Source organism: Gavia stellata, chromosome 7 (genome assembly GCF_030936135.1).
Source record: "Gavia stellata isolate bGavSte3 chromosome 7, bGavSte3.hap2, whole genome shotgun sequence".
Lineage (NCBI taxonomy): Eukaryota > Metazoa > Chordata > Aves > Gaviiformes > Gaviidae > Gavia > Gavia stellata.
The window spans coordinates 4276575-4292937 of record NC_082600.1 but is presented as its reverse complement, the minus strand read 5'-3'; the positions used below and the strand labels follow the sequence as shown (position 1 = coordinate 4292937).

General features: G+C 45.0%; 1 protein-coding gene across 1 annotated transcript in view; it reads left to right on the top strand.

Moving 5' to 3' along the window:
- DDHD1 (DDHD domain containing 1) overlaps positions 1–16363 on the top strand; it is a 69564-nt gene that overhangs the window by 39772 nt on the left and 13429 nt on the right. Inside the window, exons 6-8 of the mRNA XM_059819692.1 lie at positions 2991–3097; positions 3245–3351; positions 16022–16284. Coding sequence (XP_059675675.1) covers positions 2991–3097; positions 3245–3351; positions 16022–16284 — 477 coding nt within the window. The remainder of the gene's footprint in view (positions 1–2990; positions 3098–3244; positions 3352–16021; positions 16285–16363) is intronic.

Below are 16363 nucleotides of genomic sequence, written 5' to 3'. Positions count from 1 at the left end.
TTTCACAGAATCATTAAGGTTGGAAAAGACCTGTAAGATCATCAAGTCCAACCATCAGCCCAACCCCACCATGCCCATTAAACCATGTCCCGCAGTGCTTCATCCACATGTTCCTTGAACACCTCCAGGGATGGTGACTCCACCACCTCCCTGGGCAGCTTATTCCAGTGTCTCACCACTCTCTCAGTAAAGACATTTTTCCTAATATCCAGTCTAAACCTCCCCTGGTGCAACTTGAGGCCATTTCCTCTTGTCCTATCACTTGTCACTTGGGAGAAGAGACGGACACCCACCTCACCACAACCCCCTTTCAGGCAGTTGTAGAGAGCGATGAGGTCTCCCCTCAGCCTCCTCTTCTCCAGACTGAACAACCCCAGCTCCCTCAGCCGCTCCTCATCAGACTTGTGCTCCAGACCCCTCACCAGCTCCGTCGCCCTTCTCTGGACACGCTCCAGCACCTCCATGTCCTTCTTGGAGTGAGGGGCCCAACACTGAACACAGGATTTGAGGTGCGGCCTCATCAGTGCCGAGTACAGGGGCACGAATTTAGGTCCTTATATTTCCTTGAGCTAGTAATCATCTGATTTTCTTTAGACAGGTGTGTTTTTCTCTTTTGTTTTGGTTACTCAGGGACTCCAGGAATGTTAATGTATTTACTGAATTTTTATCTTCTTGATAATCTAGAAATTCCATGCGGCTGAAGTTGGCCTCTCAAGTAAGTGTCCTTAGAGGCAGGTGGTGGGGAGGGTTGTTTTGTGCTTTGCAAGGCTTGGTCAGTTCGGGCCTTAAATCGTCCCCGATTTAAGCAGATCCTCTTGCTGAATTGTTTTTTTTTTATCCCCTCATCATAGGAAGGACATTCTGCTTTACCTAAACCTTTGCCATCTCGTTGGACTAGAGACTAGGAGATTAGGAGTGCAATCAAACCAGGCTTTAAAAATAGAGATGCTGATGAGTTGCATTTCTCGGCTGTTTGGTCAGGCCATCAGTAACTGCTTTGGAAGAAAGCATGTAAAGGATGCTCCCCTTTCCTTCTTTTCCTTTTCTTCATCAGAAAGTAGGTGCCAGTTATGGAAAAGTCTTTTGACTGCCTGCTTCAAAAGTTTGGTACATCGTTGATCTGCTTTTTTTAGTAGCATAACGTGCTTTTGCTTTTCCTGGGAAAAACGTGATAAAGGAGAAGAATTAATTATCTTTGTAGAAGATATTTTTGCAAGGCATTGCCTTTCACACCCCTGCCTCAGTGAAGTGTGTTTCTCTCTCGCTGTGCAGCTGATAAGGCTGAAATACAAATGTAGAAGGCATTTTGCCCAAAGCCACCATGACATCTCTGCAGCCCTCAAGAGCTGAAGGTGATGGCTGAAATTCATCTCTGCGTTTGTTCCACCTGAGACATCTGCCTTCAGCCTAAATCCCACTAGTGAGCTGCGTCCCAACGGGGCGACAGCTATGCTGGGAGATTAAGAAGAAATTTTGTCAATACTTCTTCCTTTTTCATCTGTATTGTCACCTCTGGTGGCAGCCTCGTGGAGGAGATTTGGGCCACTCCTGACTTTGTTTTAAATGGGGCTTAAACTCAAGCCAGGAGTTCGGCAGAGTTGTCTATATAGGTTCTCTTTATAGTGCTGATGCTGTGTTGATGCGGAAAGCACTCCTCAAATGGAGCAGCTCAAGTGAGTACACCAGTGTTGGTGGTGATTTAGGTTAAACTGCCTCATTTCTGTTGAAGGAGAACAGAGGAGCGTTAATATATTCAAGGAAAGTGTCTCAGCTAAGGGGCTTAACTTCCTAACCCACCTTTGGACTGGTTCAAGTACAGATGGGAGATTAATGTCATCATGCCCATGCTTATAGCAATCATTAAAAGGGGTTTGCGTTGAAAATAGGGGGGAAAAAAAAACCCCACGTTGAAACTCTGAGCTTTGCCTCAGAAATAAAAAAAACCCCTCTGATGCTTGGAACTGGGAACCAGCTGCTGGGAAGCCCACGCTGCTGCCCCTTGGGCAGATTTAGTTTGTCATGCTCATTTTCAAAAATGCCAATGCCATTGGGAGCCAAGGCTCACGTAAAGGAAAGAAAGGAAAATAGAATGCTCGGTTTGGTTGCTGAATGTTTTTGATAGAATGCGTGGATATTGTACTATCTTTATACAAGATAGTACAATATACAAGACAGTATCTTGTATAATTTTGTGCTGGTTTTCACTTTTTGCTGATCGGTCTTTCACATAACACAAGTAGCGTATCATTTTGAAAAGCACATAACATACCATTATTCCCCTTAACCCCCAAACAACAGAGAGGGTCAGATATACTTTGAGGTTTGGGGATTTTAAGTTGCTTGCATCCCTTCAGAGAGGTGCATCAGTGTTCATGTCCACATATACTTTAAAAATGAAAAGTCTTTTAAAAGGACAGTTAGCCTGTCCATCTGCTCCTGCAAGTTGAAATGCTAATAGGTGATCCTATTTCTCGCTCTGAGAACACTCAAGCCTTCCAATTTAATATGTGAAATTAAAATTAAATTCTGACTTTTCAAGCCATATTTTTAATAGTTTTCATTGTGTTTAAAGGCACTGAATTATCTTCCTTATGTACTGGTCTGAATTTTTGATCTAAGTGGATTCAAGATTTCAAGGCAGTGGTAAAATTCTTAATTTTCAGTCACATTCTACCCCAAACCCACCAGAGCTAATAGATATCTTTCAAATGAATTCAGGTGGTTTATGTTAAGCCCATAGTGTAATACATTTAAAGTTTTTTAAACTCTTTTGAGCATGTAATGCACAGAATTTTTCATTATATGAGAATTTAAGTACTTTATAACAAAAGCATGAGGCTGAAGTAATCACCTCTGTTAGTAAGCATGCATTGCATACTTTAAAAGTAGTAATAAGAGAAATGCGTTGTTCCTGGATGCACTGGCTTTATTTGATAAGAGCACCGGTAGTAGTCTTTACAGGAACATTTTCTTTTTTGTCTTTTTTATAGGATGCGAGATACTGCAAGAAAAATAGAAGAAAAGTATTTTTCCAATCTTGCCACGCATGTTGAATTTCTTCCGGTGGAATGGAGATCAAAACTTACCCTCGATGGAGGTACATTACTTGGTTCTCTTGCTGTTCCAGGAGCTGCAGCCTGCAAAATTGTCCCCAGAAGTTTTGTGCCCTGTTCTCTGCATGTGCCTTGTTTGGATTTTATCATTCTTCTGCCTGTAACTCAAGTCTTTTCTTTTTTTCTTTCAGACACTGTGGACTCCATTACTCCAGATAAAGTACGAGGTTTACGGGATATGCTGAACAGCAGCGCGATGGATATCATGTATTATACAAGTCCTCTTTACAGAGATGAAGTAAGTGTGGTTTTATGTAAGTTTTACTAGAGCAGGGCATAGAGGCTGAACCAAACTGGGCTTAAGAATGTAAGCAACGTTTCCTTCTGCGGAAAGTAAATACTAACACTTTGCAAGTATGTAATGGTCATCCATAGTAATCAAAATACAGAGTTTTAAGAGTGAGAGGAGTAGAGAAACAGCAGAAAGTACAATCCGTGTAATGTATTTAGAGCAGAAAGGGCTGTCTAAAATGGGTCTGTATCAGCAGCTTAGAAATAGGAAGGTTTTTTACGGTGTTTTCATGCATCTGTGTATTCAGAGCAATGGGAGACCACAGAGCTGAGATTCTTCTTACCCCTTCCAAAATCCATGAACGTTTATCATTTCGTTTGTGTCAGGCGGGGTGGCAGCATGTGTAAACATGCCCAAGCCAGTTTTGATGCGTTTGTGTACACTTGCCTTGCTGGAAAAGCAAGATGACACTCAGTTACCTGTTTGTTAGGGGACTGTTTGTATAGCAGAAGCTCCCATCTTACCTTGCCACATCCATGTAAGCACATGTGTGCTTTAGTCAGTGTAGCTGTAGAGTGACCCCATTAATCAGAGGGGGAAAGCCTTGAGTAAGTGATAAAGTAGCTTGTAAAAATACGTACAGCGCATCACCCCAATAGCATCCTTTCTGTGTCACACTTACTGGAAAACCTGGGGAAATGTTTTAGGATTAGTTTCGATAGGAATTCTAGTTTTTTTCTGTATTGACCACGTTATGTATAGAGTAATAGTAATCTTTTTTGCAGCCTTGGTGCTCTGTGCGTGGTTAGGCTGGGGCAGGGGAGAGAGACTTTCAAAGTTTACCTGTGGATTTGATGCTACCTTTCATGAAAATTAGATATGTGTAAGTCCTTTAGTCTGGCAGTATAATTGTTAAACCCTAAACTACCTAATAATACTTCTTAGCAATGGTGGTGAGATCGCTATGAGGCCTTGAAGCTTCCAGCACTAGCAATACGTGTGCCGAAAGCTGTGCCTCTCTTGTTGGTCAGTGATGGCAAGTTCATTGTTCAGGGCTCCTGGGTTCTCTGCTGTGTACCAGATTTCTCTCGCTGTTGTGGAACTGAGGTCAGTACCAACTTTTGTGGCAAGTGATGAAAACTTCTCTGGCAGCTCTAAAATAGATTTTTAAACTGCTTTAGAGGATTGGCATGTCTGTGGGTATCTTCTGGGAGATGGACTAGCAAGTATCTGCACTTGGGTCACAACAACCTCATGCAATGCTACAGGCTGGGGGACGAGTGGCTGGAAAGCTGCCCGGCGGAAAAGGACCCGGGGGTGTTGGTCGACAGCCGGCTGAAGATGAGCCAGCAGTGTGCCCAGGTGGCCAAGAAGGCCAACGGCATCCTGGCCTGTATCAGAAGCAGTGTGGCAGCAGGAGCAGGGAGGGGATCGTGCCCCCGTACTTGGCGCTGGTGAGGCCGCACCTTGAATGCTGTGTTCAGTGTTGGGCCCCTCACTCCAAGAAGGACATGGAGGTGCTGGAGCGTGTCTAGAGAAGGGCGACGGAGCTGGTGAGGGGTCTGGAGCACAAGTCTGATGAGGAGCGGCTGAGGGAGCTGGGGTTGTTCAGTCTGGAGAAGAGGAGGCTGAGGGGAGACCTCATCGCTCTCTACAACTCCCTGAAAGGGGGTTGTGGTGAGGTGGGTGTTGGTCTCTTCTCCCAAGTGATGAGTGACAGGACAAGAGGAAATGGCCTCAAGTTGTGCCAGGGGAGGTTCAGGCTGGGTATTAGGAGAAATGCCTTTACTGAGAGAGTGGTGAAGCACTGGAAGAGGCTGCCCAGGGAGGTGGTGGAGTCACCATCCCTGGAGGGTGTTCAAGGAGCGTGGGGACGTGGCACTGCGGGACATGGTTTAGTGGGCATGGTGGGGTTGGGTTGGTGGTTGGACTTGGTGATCTTACAGGTCTTTTCCAACCTTAATGATTCTGTGATTCTGAGTGAAGTTCAGGTATGCTGGCCAACGATGCCTGAAAAATTTAATTCATTGCTCAGTAGAACTGTAGTTTTGCAGGTATATCACCATCCCTGAAGTACAAGAATTGACAAATAAAATGAGTGTGCTGTGGCTGTGCTTAGATCTGATTACAAAAGACTAAGTTGTTTTTGTCACTGAATCAAGTGAATTTTCTTGAAATGTTTGCAACAAGTTGATCATTACCTTACTGTATTCAGCCTGCATTGCTAAATCAATTTGAATTGTCCAAATAAGAAAGTGCTATTACAAATGAAATGTTAGTACCTTGAAGAACAGGTTTCTGAAATGCATCTTTGGTCTTGCAGACAAAATGTTTGGGCTGCGGGTTTTCTGGTTGTTTGTGAGTTGTCAGAGATGCGACTTCTTGTTTGATTCTGCTCACTTGGTTAGGAGTTGTGTAAAGTTCATAGTCATTAAACAGTCATTAAATAGTTTTTGCATATTTTTTCACCTTTTATTTTGCCTTTACCTACAGAAAGGAGACTTGGTTTGGGTTTGGTTTGGGGTTTTTTGTTCCTCTTTATCCCATTTTATTTTCTGTGACCTAACTTTGCAGAGTTTAAACACAATGGTATCTAGTTGAGCATTCTTCTGGAAAAACAGTTGGGTTTTCCCCGTGTTCAGTGTGGAGCTGTTTTGTGGCGCTTTGCTCCGAGTGCTCATGCCAGCTCAGAAATGGTCCTTGTCTTCAAGTATTCACGTGGTCACACGTTGTTCAGAATTAGTGTTCCTGCTCACCACTTCATAACGCCAACCCCATTCTTTGTATACTGTGGGCACTCCTAACCCTGTCTATCCAGAAATCCTAAAAGTATCTCACAAGGAGCTAATTAAACTTTGCTGTGCCCCTGTGAAATAAATCGAGCAGTGCAGCGAGTTCAGCCTAGAGAAGAGCAAAGCTGCCATTCACCTGATAACACTCCACAATACTTTGATAGGAATTTTCTTCTACTTACAAGGGTTTTCCCCACATCTAGAAGTAACGTAACTGCTTCTTTAAAGGTTTTGACCGCTCTTTAACCAACTTGTTAAGGGATTTGCAAGTGGGTAGCTGCTATCTTCTTTCGGGGGGAAGAAGCCTTGTCATATCAGCTTTCACATGAGATAGTGGAGAGCTGTTTCAGATGTAGCTGGATTGCTCTGCTCGGCGTTACGGGAGTGTGGTGGATGACCCCCTCTCTGATTTCGAGTATTGTTTCTTCTGCAGCATGGTAGGAGAATAGCCAAAAGGGGCCTCTGACGTGTGATGTGATACCAGACAGGTATTAATAATTCAGTACAGCCCTATGAACGTCTCAATCTGGTCTCCGAGTTCAGTCTGGAGGATGTCTGCAGCCAACAGATTCAGCTGTGGCGTTTGTGTGTGGTTGTGGGTGAATTGTGCTGTGCAGGTCCTCATTTATACAGCGGTCCAGGATGAGTAAAACAGAATCCCTCTTTCAACATTACACAGATAATAAGGAAAAAATTGGTATTTTGATGCCCACGTGCCTGTTTCTAAATGAACAATGATTTCAGACTTTTAATTCTGACCTTGCTAGTGCCACCTATGGTAACATATCCTTGGGTTTTAGTGTCTTCAGTGGGTGACTTGGTTTCACGTCTGTGTCAGTGTAGCTTCATATTTCTTTAATAATAAATGGCTGTAGCAGAGATTAAAAAGGCTAATTGATGCATAGTAGGTTTAGTGTTGTCACCTTCATTATATTGTTAAGTGCCTATTTTACTGATCTTCACTGTACTTACTTGCAGGCTAATTGTAATTCTGTAAATTATTGATATATGTCTTGGCAGAAAATGCCTTTACTACAGGAGAAATATTATTTACATCCGTCATCCCAAGATATCTAAAGATTTAGTGCAGATACTGCAATAGCCTCAGAAGACTAGTAGGAGATATTTATGGATTACTTCTGCCACAGCTGAAGTGCAGGGAAACGCGGTGGGTATTGAACGTTTCTCATCAGCTGAGGTCAGGAAATGAAAAAGCCGGGGTCTGGGACGTGGTGGCTGTGGGCTTGGTGTTGGAGGTGCATCACAGGCTTTAGGAGGCCAGGGGGGATGCAGTGTAATGTGGCCAACCTAGCATTGCTCCCTTGGGCAGACTTCACTGTCCGCCTTGAAACAGCTTGATGGTTTGCTATTATACACATATTACAAAGGAGAATTAATCACTATACTCTTGAAATTCGGGGCAAGTATTAACTTTTACTAGAGCTTTCATCCCTCTTTGATATGAAGTTTTGCAATGGAAATGTCCTTCTCTTATGCGTTCCTTTCAGCAATAAAAGGCAATTGTTTTATGCATGTTTGAAAACGGGAGGGATGTGAAGAAGGAAATTTTTAACTGAGACTATTTCAACACTGGTTTTCTTATTCTGTTGAACCTAATAGTCAAGGAGCTGCTTGGCAGCACTTTCATGGCTTGCTTAATTCATTTGATTGTCCTTGAATGTATTCTCAACTTTTTATAACAGGTTACGGGATCTGGCTGAACCTAAACTTAGTCTTGAACACAGTGACTTGGTTAGAAATGGGTTAGACTCTGCTTTTCAACAGAAAGAGGGGTACTGAGAGAGAGAGACTCAGGTCTGGGCAGATCCACAGATCCTTTTTCTGTAATGCCACAAAGACGCAGCCATTCCTGTCTGTTCACACAGCTAAGTCTCGTTCTGGCCTCTCATCTGTTGTTGTGACACTCTACTGGCAGCCATCAGTGATGCCATCAGGGAGCACGACAGCTGTTGTATTCTGCAGGGTCCGCAGTCTCACCATCTCTGCGTTGTGTGCTGGCATGATGTTCTGGTTCACGTGAAGCAAACACTCCTTGTCTTTGCTTTCGTGGTCCTTTACAATCCACCCTTGAGCTGCAGATCTTTCGTTGGCTTTTAAGGACCTTCTTCTACTTCCAGTTGGCTCACACACCTTCTTATTGCCTGCTTGCTGAATTTCAAACGAGTTTGCACTTTCTCCTGAAGTTCTCTTGACATTTGGAGGGAGCCGCTTGCAAAACTCACTGTTCCTCCAATCTCCTTAAAATTCCTTTCCCACGAAGCCTACAAAAACAGTCATGCTATTCAAGCTGGAGGGGTGCAGAGGTCAGGTTTACTGCACTCCCTTTTCATATGTAGCTGTCTGTGATTTTTTTTTTTCCTCTTGGGCTTCAAGCTGTTCGTGTGAGAAGATTGTCCAGTGGGTGAGAGTCCTGTGGAGACAGCAGAGAGACAGGACCTCTGAAAGTTACAGCAAGGGGGTGGTCAGAGCTGCAAGCAGTCTCAGAAGAGGACAATTAGCATAGCCCAAGAGGAGAGCAAGTGTTTTTGTTGGCTTTAACAGATCAAAGAGAATGGGATGGGAGTGCTATATCCAAGTTTTAGCAGCAAGCAGGTCATTGAGGATTTGAGCAAGAGCAGTGCAAGCTCTGCGTTATTTCTGTGCTCAGGGTGTCAGCAGGGGTTTTGTACTCCTTGTTTTCTTGAAAAAAAAAAATAAAAAATCCTCATTTCCTGGATTTTTTTTACCCTGGTACTTTTGGCGTGCACTTAAAAGCCTCTTCGGCCCCAGCGATCTGCCCACTAGAATGGCCAGGGAGTGAAGTTCTTCCTCCTGCCTGGATCTCCTTGGTGTAGGACCAGGAGGTGTTTGTCCACCACGTGCACAGCCGACTTTCTTCGGCTTTGCAAGAAACAGGCATGCTTATTTACGCTGGTGTCTCATGAGGCTTCTTTTGCATCAGAGGAGGAATGAACAGCTGTTTTGGATGATGGTGCTGTCGATTTAGAGGTTTGGTTTTTTCCATTTTGGCACAGGATGATGTTAATGTTCTGCACAAAAGGGCTTCAGCTGAGACAGACAGCAGCTCTGGATGTTTCACTGTTTACATGATTACTTGCTCCCCATCATGATCCAGCAGTTCAGGCTTACCCGATACTCAAGAGGTGATTAGAGATGTGATCCTTCTGCCCTTGTTATCAGCCTTGCCACAGCCCCTTCTTCTGCCTGAGATGACAGTGGCATCTCTCATCTGACTCAGACTCCCGTCTTGTCTTTCTAAAACACATGTCCTTGCCACCATGATTCCTGAATGGGTGGAATGGGCTGTTATTTTTTGACTTCTTGGAAGCAGGCCTTGCCAAGCAGGCATGTAACTGGAAAGCAGAGGGGATTTTTGGCCTGATCACATAATCACTAAGGTTGGAAAAGACCTGTAAGATCATGAAGTCCAACCATCAACCCAACCCCACCATGCCCACTAAACCATGTCCCGCAGTGCCATGTCCACACATTCCTTGAACACCTCCAGTGATGGTGACTCCACCACCTCCCTGGGCAGCCTCTTCCAGTGCTTCACCACTCTCTCAGTAAAGACATTTTTCCTAATATCCAGTCTAAACCTCCCCTGGCACAAATTGAGGCCATTTCCTCTTGTCCTGTCACTTGTCACTTGGGAGAAGAGACCAACACCCACCTCACCACAACCCCCTTTCAGGTAGTTGTAGAGAGCGATAAGGTCTCCCCTCAGCCTCCTCTTCTCCAGACTGAACAACCCCAGCTCCCTCAGCTGCTCCTCATCAGACTTGTGCTCCAGACCCCTCACCAGCTCCGTCGCCCTTCTCTGGACACGCTCCAGCACCTCCATGTCCTTCTTGGAGTGAGGGGCCCAACACTGAACACAGTATTCGAGGTGCGGCCTCCCCAGCGCCGAGTATGGGGGCACGATCCCCTCCCTGCTCCTGCTGCCACACCATTTCTGATACAGGCCAGGATGCCGTTGGCCTTCTTGGCCACCTGGGCACACTGCTGGCTCATCTTCAGCCGGCTGTTGACCAGCAGCCAGGTCCAGCAACCCGTTCCTTGGTCGACAGTCTGGTTTTTGGCTTCCTCTCGAATTGCACGGCTGTCACTCTGGCTCTCCATGAATATGCAGATAGAGCATTCCTTACTGTCCCTTTAGTTTGGTTTGTGAAGGGCATAGAGCGTTTAACTCACTTTGTCAGACTATAAGCTGATGGCTTCTGAGCAACTTGATCCAGCAAGCTTGAGTTTCCTGCATGGAAGATTTATTGGCAAAACTTCAGCTGATAAGGGGGCGTCAGACAACTAGTAATCAACCTCCTTTTCATGAAGCAAAAGTGAAACACATTCCCAGAAGAGCTTCACAGAGGAACAGCACCGTACCACATCTGCTGAGCTGGCCGGTGGCGTTTCCTCTCCATTCACCCTGTTTTGTTGAGATCTTTGACTGCTGGAAATCATGTCTCTCCCTTGTCCTTTGGGACCGGACTAGGACATGTAGGTGACGCATCCATTTCTTGGATGCTGCTCTGTCAGACTGTATGGAAGGCTGTGTCTGAAGTGTCTGTGCTTGTGCTGGCATTGAGTGGGTCTGAAAATTTAATAGTACATAAGGGCTCTTTCCCCTGCCTGAGAACTGTGGGGTGCTTCATGTGCCTGATTATGACTTGCCATAAAATCAGTCACAGAAATTTGCTTGCATCAAAGGCTTCAGGCATTGCAAAGTCCTGCTTCATTTATATTTCGTTTTTCTCTGGGTATCTGTGAATATTTGCGGTGGTACATCTACAAGGCTTGTAACATTTTAATCCTGCACTAAACTTTGGCACTGAGACAGTTGGTCTGCAAAAGATGCTTAGGACATTTTTCCCTAAAAACCAGAACAGGGAGAAAGGACTCTTCTGGGGAAGAAAATCAGAAGATTTTCTGCACCTTTCTTTCAAATATTGCATTGTCCTCGGGCTGATGCTGAACTAATGCTGCGGTAGAAACGTCAGCTGGAAAGAAGGGATTTGATATGGCTATTTTTGGAAGAAATAGGAACTGTTCCCTTTGTTACAGTGGTTAGATCTGTTCAGTAACAGACACGGAAGCGTGCTGCATTTCACTGGTCCTTCTGGAAGAGCTGAGGGTAACCGAGCGGAGCAGAGCAGCCGGCAGATTAGCAGTCGGAGCAGCTGCACAGGGAAAAAAAAAAATCGACTCACTCGACTGCTGCCACATTTATTCTTTTGTGAGACACTTGAGCTTGTTTAGTCTGTGGGAGAAGCCTTAGGAGGTGGTGGTATGGGTTGGGTGGAAACTCTAGCCTTTTTGTGGGGAAAGCCCTCCTGCAAGCCCTGCTTGGGGGACTGCCAAAGAACAGCGGGGGCTGGAGAAGCGGCTCTTTGTGAATGTTCAGTCCCACTGGTCCCCAAAATAACGTGGGAACTGGGAGGGGGGAAGCAAGAGGGGAGGTGGAGAGAGAGAGGGGCGTCTGGTCATGTTGCATTCCGCTATTAAACTGGTGGGTTTTTCCTGGATGATTCATGCTTTCCTGTTTTCAGGCAGAAAGAGCAGGGGCTTCCTAAGCACATAAGAGATCCCACAGACAGGCAGTGAGTGAGGCTTGGGGTTGGCAGAAGCACCCGGGAAACCAGTGGGGAAAGGGCTCCCTTAACTGGGAAGTCACTGGATGTAGGTGCAGCGAGAGCACCTACAGCAGGCTCCGGTTGAGGCACCCTTTATTTAGCACCTGCCAAGGAGGTACAGACACGGAGCAGCCGCATGGGTGCTGTGGTTTTGGGAGGCTGAGGAGCGAGTTGGGTTTTTGGTTTCTATTTTAATGAAACAGACTCCTGTAGACCCTTTAGAAGGAGCAGAAAGACAAGCTGGAGATAAAAAAGAAAAGTCAGCTCTTAAAAAGTTGGGTTTAATTACAGTGATGCTGTTTAGGAGGTAAAATTTAATAGGTAGTTATGTTTTTCGTGTGTAATTCCAATGAAAAAAGTCATTGATTTTTAACAGCTATAAAGCCAATTGGTGTTTATGGAAGGTATTCTTATATGGAGTGTTAGGATATATATCAAGCTTTAACTACAAAAGAGATTTGAAAGCACTTCGTGTTACACTTGCTGGACTAAAGCCCTTTTCAAACTAAGCTTTTCTTTTATAAGTTGGAATATTGTATGCTTTTTAAGACTAAGAAGGCAAATCAGGATTAAATATTATCTTAACTTCATATACTGCTTAACCAAATAATTTTTTAGCTGGGACTTAACATGAATATGCTTTTCTCCCTTTTTGCCTTTTTTCCCCCCTCTCTTTTTGCCTTTTTTCCCCCCCTCTCTTTTTGCCTTTTTTCCCCCCCTCTCTTTTTGCCTTTTTTCCCCCCCTCTCTTTTTGCCTTTTTTCCCCCCCTCTCTTTTTGCCTTTTTTCCCCCCCTCTCTTTTTGCCTTTTTTCCCCCCTCTCTTTTTGCCTTTTTCCCCCCCTCCCTTTTTGCCTTTTCCCCCCCTCCCTTTTTGCCTTTTCCCCCCCTCCCTTTTTGCCTTTTTTCCCCCCTCCCTTTTTGCCTTTTTTCCCCCCTCCCTTTTTGCCTTTTTTCCCCCCCTCCCTTTTTGCCTTTTTTCCCCCCCTCCCTTTTTGCCTTTTTTCCCCCCCTCCCTTTTTGCCTTTTTTCCCCCCCTCCCTTTTCGCCTTTTTTTTCCCCCCCTCCCTTTTCGCCTTTTTTTTTCCCCCCCTCCCTTTTCGCCTTTTTTTTTCCCCCCCTCCCTTTTCGCCTTTTTTTTTTTCCCCCCTCCCTTTTCGCCTTTTTTTTTTTCCCCCCTCCCTTTTCGCCTTTTTTTTTTTCCCCCCTCCCTTTTCGCCTTTTTTTTTTTCCCCCCTCCCTTTTCCCTTCCTTAAAAACAGCGTTGGACTTGGTGTCCAACCAGGACTTTCCAAAAATATTCTGTCTTATGTCTCCAGATTGCAAGAGAACAAGACCTTTGTAATGAAATGCCATGATGCCAGGAGATTACTTACCTGCTCTGTGCCTACGGGCTGTGGAGGGGACTGACATAATGCCATTCTTCCTGGGAGATATCTGTTTTTCCAGGGAAGTAGGCTGTGTGGGAATAGGGTACAGGAGAGTAGGGGACAGAGCTGTTGAGCAAGTTGGGCAGGGCATCGGGAGCAATAGCTTTTATGCAAGAAGAAACCAAGGAAAGCAGTTGAGTTATTGTGCATCTTACTTTTCCCACCAGAGAAAAAATTTGGGGACGCTGAGATATATTAATACTGCTTATTTACGATTTTTTTTTAAACCGAGATGGCATTACTCATCTCCCTGCTGTACTGACAGAGATGCTGGAAGCTGTGATGAGTCCAGCACTAGTTTCCTTGGCATTTTTACCCTGACAGCTCTGAAACCTGAAGCCAGCACTCCGTCCAGAGTGTCTGCTGCGTGGCTGGGGGTCCCGGGCTCCCTGCGGAGGTCCCCGATGGCAGGACGATGTGTGTTGGCTCCCTTGGAGGGTACCACGGCAGCCAGCCACGCAAACTGCCAGATATCAGCCTTCCTCAGTTCACTGAGCTCCTGGCAGGAATCCCAAAACACTTTGATTTCAACAGATCTCTGCTATTTTGTTCCAGGTTTTAATCAAAACCTTTTTAAATGGAGAAGACGCCAGCCAGCCAAAGCTAGTCCTGATTTCTATTTTCAGCTCCAGCTCTTGCTAAAACCTCTGCCTGTTTGTTCATGTGTGAACGTAGTGCCCAGAGTCTGTATAGAGCCAAACGCAAGAATAGGTGGCGTCACAGTCAATGATACTTGAAAACAGATATTCCGATACTTATTTCTGCAAGCTGTTGCAAGGCTTTGTTAATTATTTCACAGTGCTTTAGGCGCAGGGTTTGACGTGTGGATTCTCACTCAGTAAAATGTGCATCAAACACTGACAGTCCTGGTGCTATTCATATTTATATTCAGTAACGATTCAGGCTCTTGAAAAATCATGTTCAAATTACATGTTCTATAGCTTTAATTTCCTGTTGCTAACAAGGGAATGATTTGCAATTTCTTGTTTGTCCTCTGCTGTAGCCTGGAAGCATTGCTCTGTTACTATGCTGAGTTTCACAAGCAAAGCTGCCTTTTTTTGTATTGTCTAGTTCCTAAATTTCATGGCTTCAAACATTTCTCTCTAAAAAATACTTTCTGTGAATCTGAACATTTTTATGCATATGTACCCTGGTGTAGCATTCAAAGCAGATTAAGCCTCTCAGACTCAATTAACATAGGACCAATATATATTTATTGCAGTAGTACTATAGGATTAGCCTATGACGTCTGAGAATTGTGTTGTATTCCCGTTTTTCCCCCAAAAAAAACATCCTATAACCAGAAAACTGTTTTTCGTAGCATTGCTTATATCGAATGTTCAAATTCTGGCTCTGCCTGTCTCATATCATAAGGGCATATCGTAAGGGTGACGGAGCTGGTGAGGGGTCTGGAGCACAAGTCTGATGAGGAGCGGCTGAGGGAGCTGGGGTTGTTCAGTCTGGAGAAGAGGAGGTGAGGGGAGACCTCATCACTCTCTACAACCACCTGAAAGGGGGTTGTGGGGAGGTGGGTGTTGGTCTCTTCTCCCAAGTGACAAGTGATGGACAAGAGGAAATGGCCTCAAGTTGCGCCAGGGGAGGTTCAGGCTGGATATTAGGAAAAATGTCTTTACTGAGAGAGTGGTGAAGCACTGGAAGAGGCTGCCCAGGGAGGTGGTGGAGTCACCATCACTGGAGGTGTTCAAGGAATGTGTGGACGTGGCACTGCGGGACATGGTTTAGTGGGCATGGTGGGGTTGGGTTGATGGTTGGACTTGATGGTCTTACAGGTCTTTTCCAACCTTAGTGACTCTGTGATTCTGTGGTATCTGCTTTTTCTCCTCCCATATCTTCCCTTTGCCCAAGATGAAGCTTTTTATTCTTTAGTGGCATAATTTTATTCTGATCCCTTTGGAAAAAAATTACAATAGGTGCGGTATGGTAGATGGGGAAGTAGGACAGAAAGCCGCATCTCTTTGTAGCCAAGCAGTGGGCAGAATAATGGAAGACTTGATGAGTTCAACTATGCTTTATGAAGATCCAAAAAGCAATTTGAGGATGTTTTCCCAGAACCCATTTAGGCTGTCACTGTAGTGTCTGTGTGTATCCATTTTAGTGGATTTATCTTCCCAGTCCCCTGCGATGAGGTAGGAATGCTGTTGCTCACTTTGATAAATGGAGAAGAGAGAGTACGACTTGTCTAGGGTTATGTGCCAAGCTTGTGGCAGAGATGTGAGTTGATTTCAGATCATGGGTGGCTCAGGCACCTTCCAGCCTCCTTAGGTTAAAAAAGGAGCTGAACTTCTGACACAGGAGAAACATTGAGTGCTGTGAAAAGGTAGAGAAACTGGGGGAGAAACAAGCAATAGCGAAATACAGCTGTATTAATAGTCGCTGTTGTGCTAATGTATCACTAGTGAAAACCAAGGACCTTGCTATTGCTCACCTCAGAGGATGCTGTTAAGTACTTCAAGCACAGCGGTCATTTGTTTTAAGGGTTTGTTTCGATTTAATGCTTTGGGCTGTGTCGTGCCGCAGTTCTAGGGTCACCACATGTCCTGTGTGGTGGTTGCTGCTGGGTCTGGAGGGGAGAGATGAACCACTGGAGTCAGCAACAGTCAACCAAACTGTTGCTGCTGACCATAAGATTTTGCTCATCTTCCCAGCCGAAGTGAACAGACTGTCATGCTCATCCTAGATAGACTCTCAAGAAGCTCATCGGTGTAGTACGTGAACATATGTGAACGTGAACACAAGTGATAAGATGTTGATATTAAACTTTTTTTCCTTACCTTCTTGAAACAGCTGGTGAAAGGGCTGCAGCAGGAGCTGAACCGCCTATACTCACTCTTCTGCTCCCGGAATCCAGAGTTTGAGGAGAAAGGAGGGAAAGTCTCGATTGTGTCCCACTCGCTGGGCTGCGTCATCACCTACGACATCATGACTGGCTGGAACCCAGTCAGGCTTTATGAACAGTTGCTGCAGAAGGAGGAGGAGGAGCTTGAAGACCGTTGGATGAGCTATGAGGAGCAACGTTTACTTGAAGAACTTTACATAACTAAGCAACGGTAATGCATCCACTTCTGATTGTTAAAGGAGAAAATCGCATCCCTAGATGACGCCCTTTGAGTGTTTCCAGAACCCACC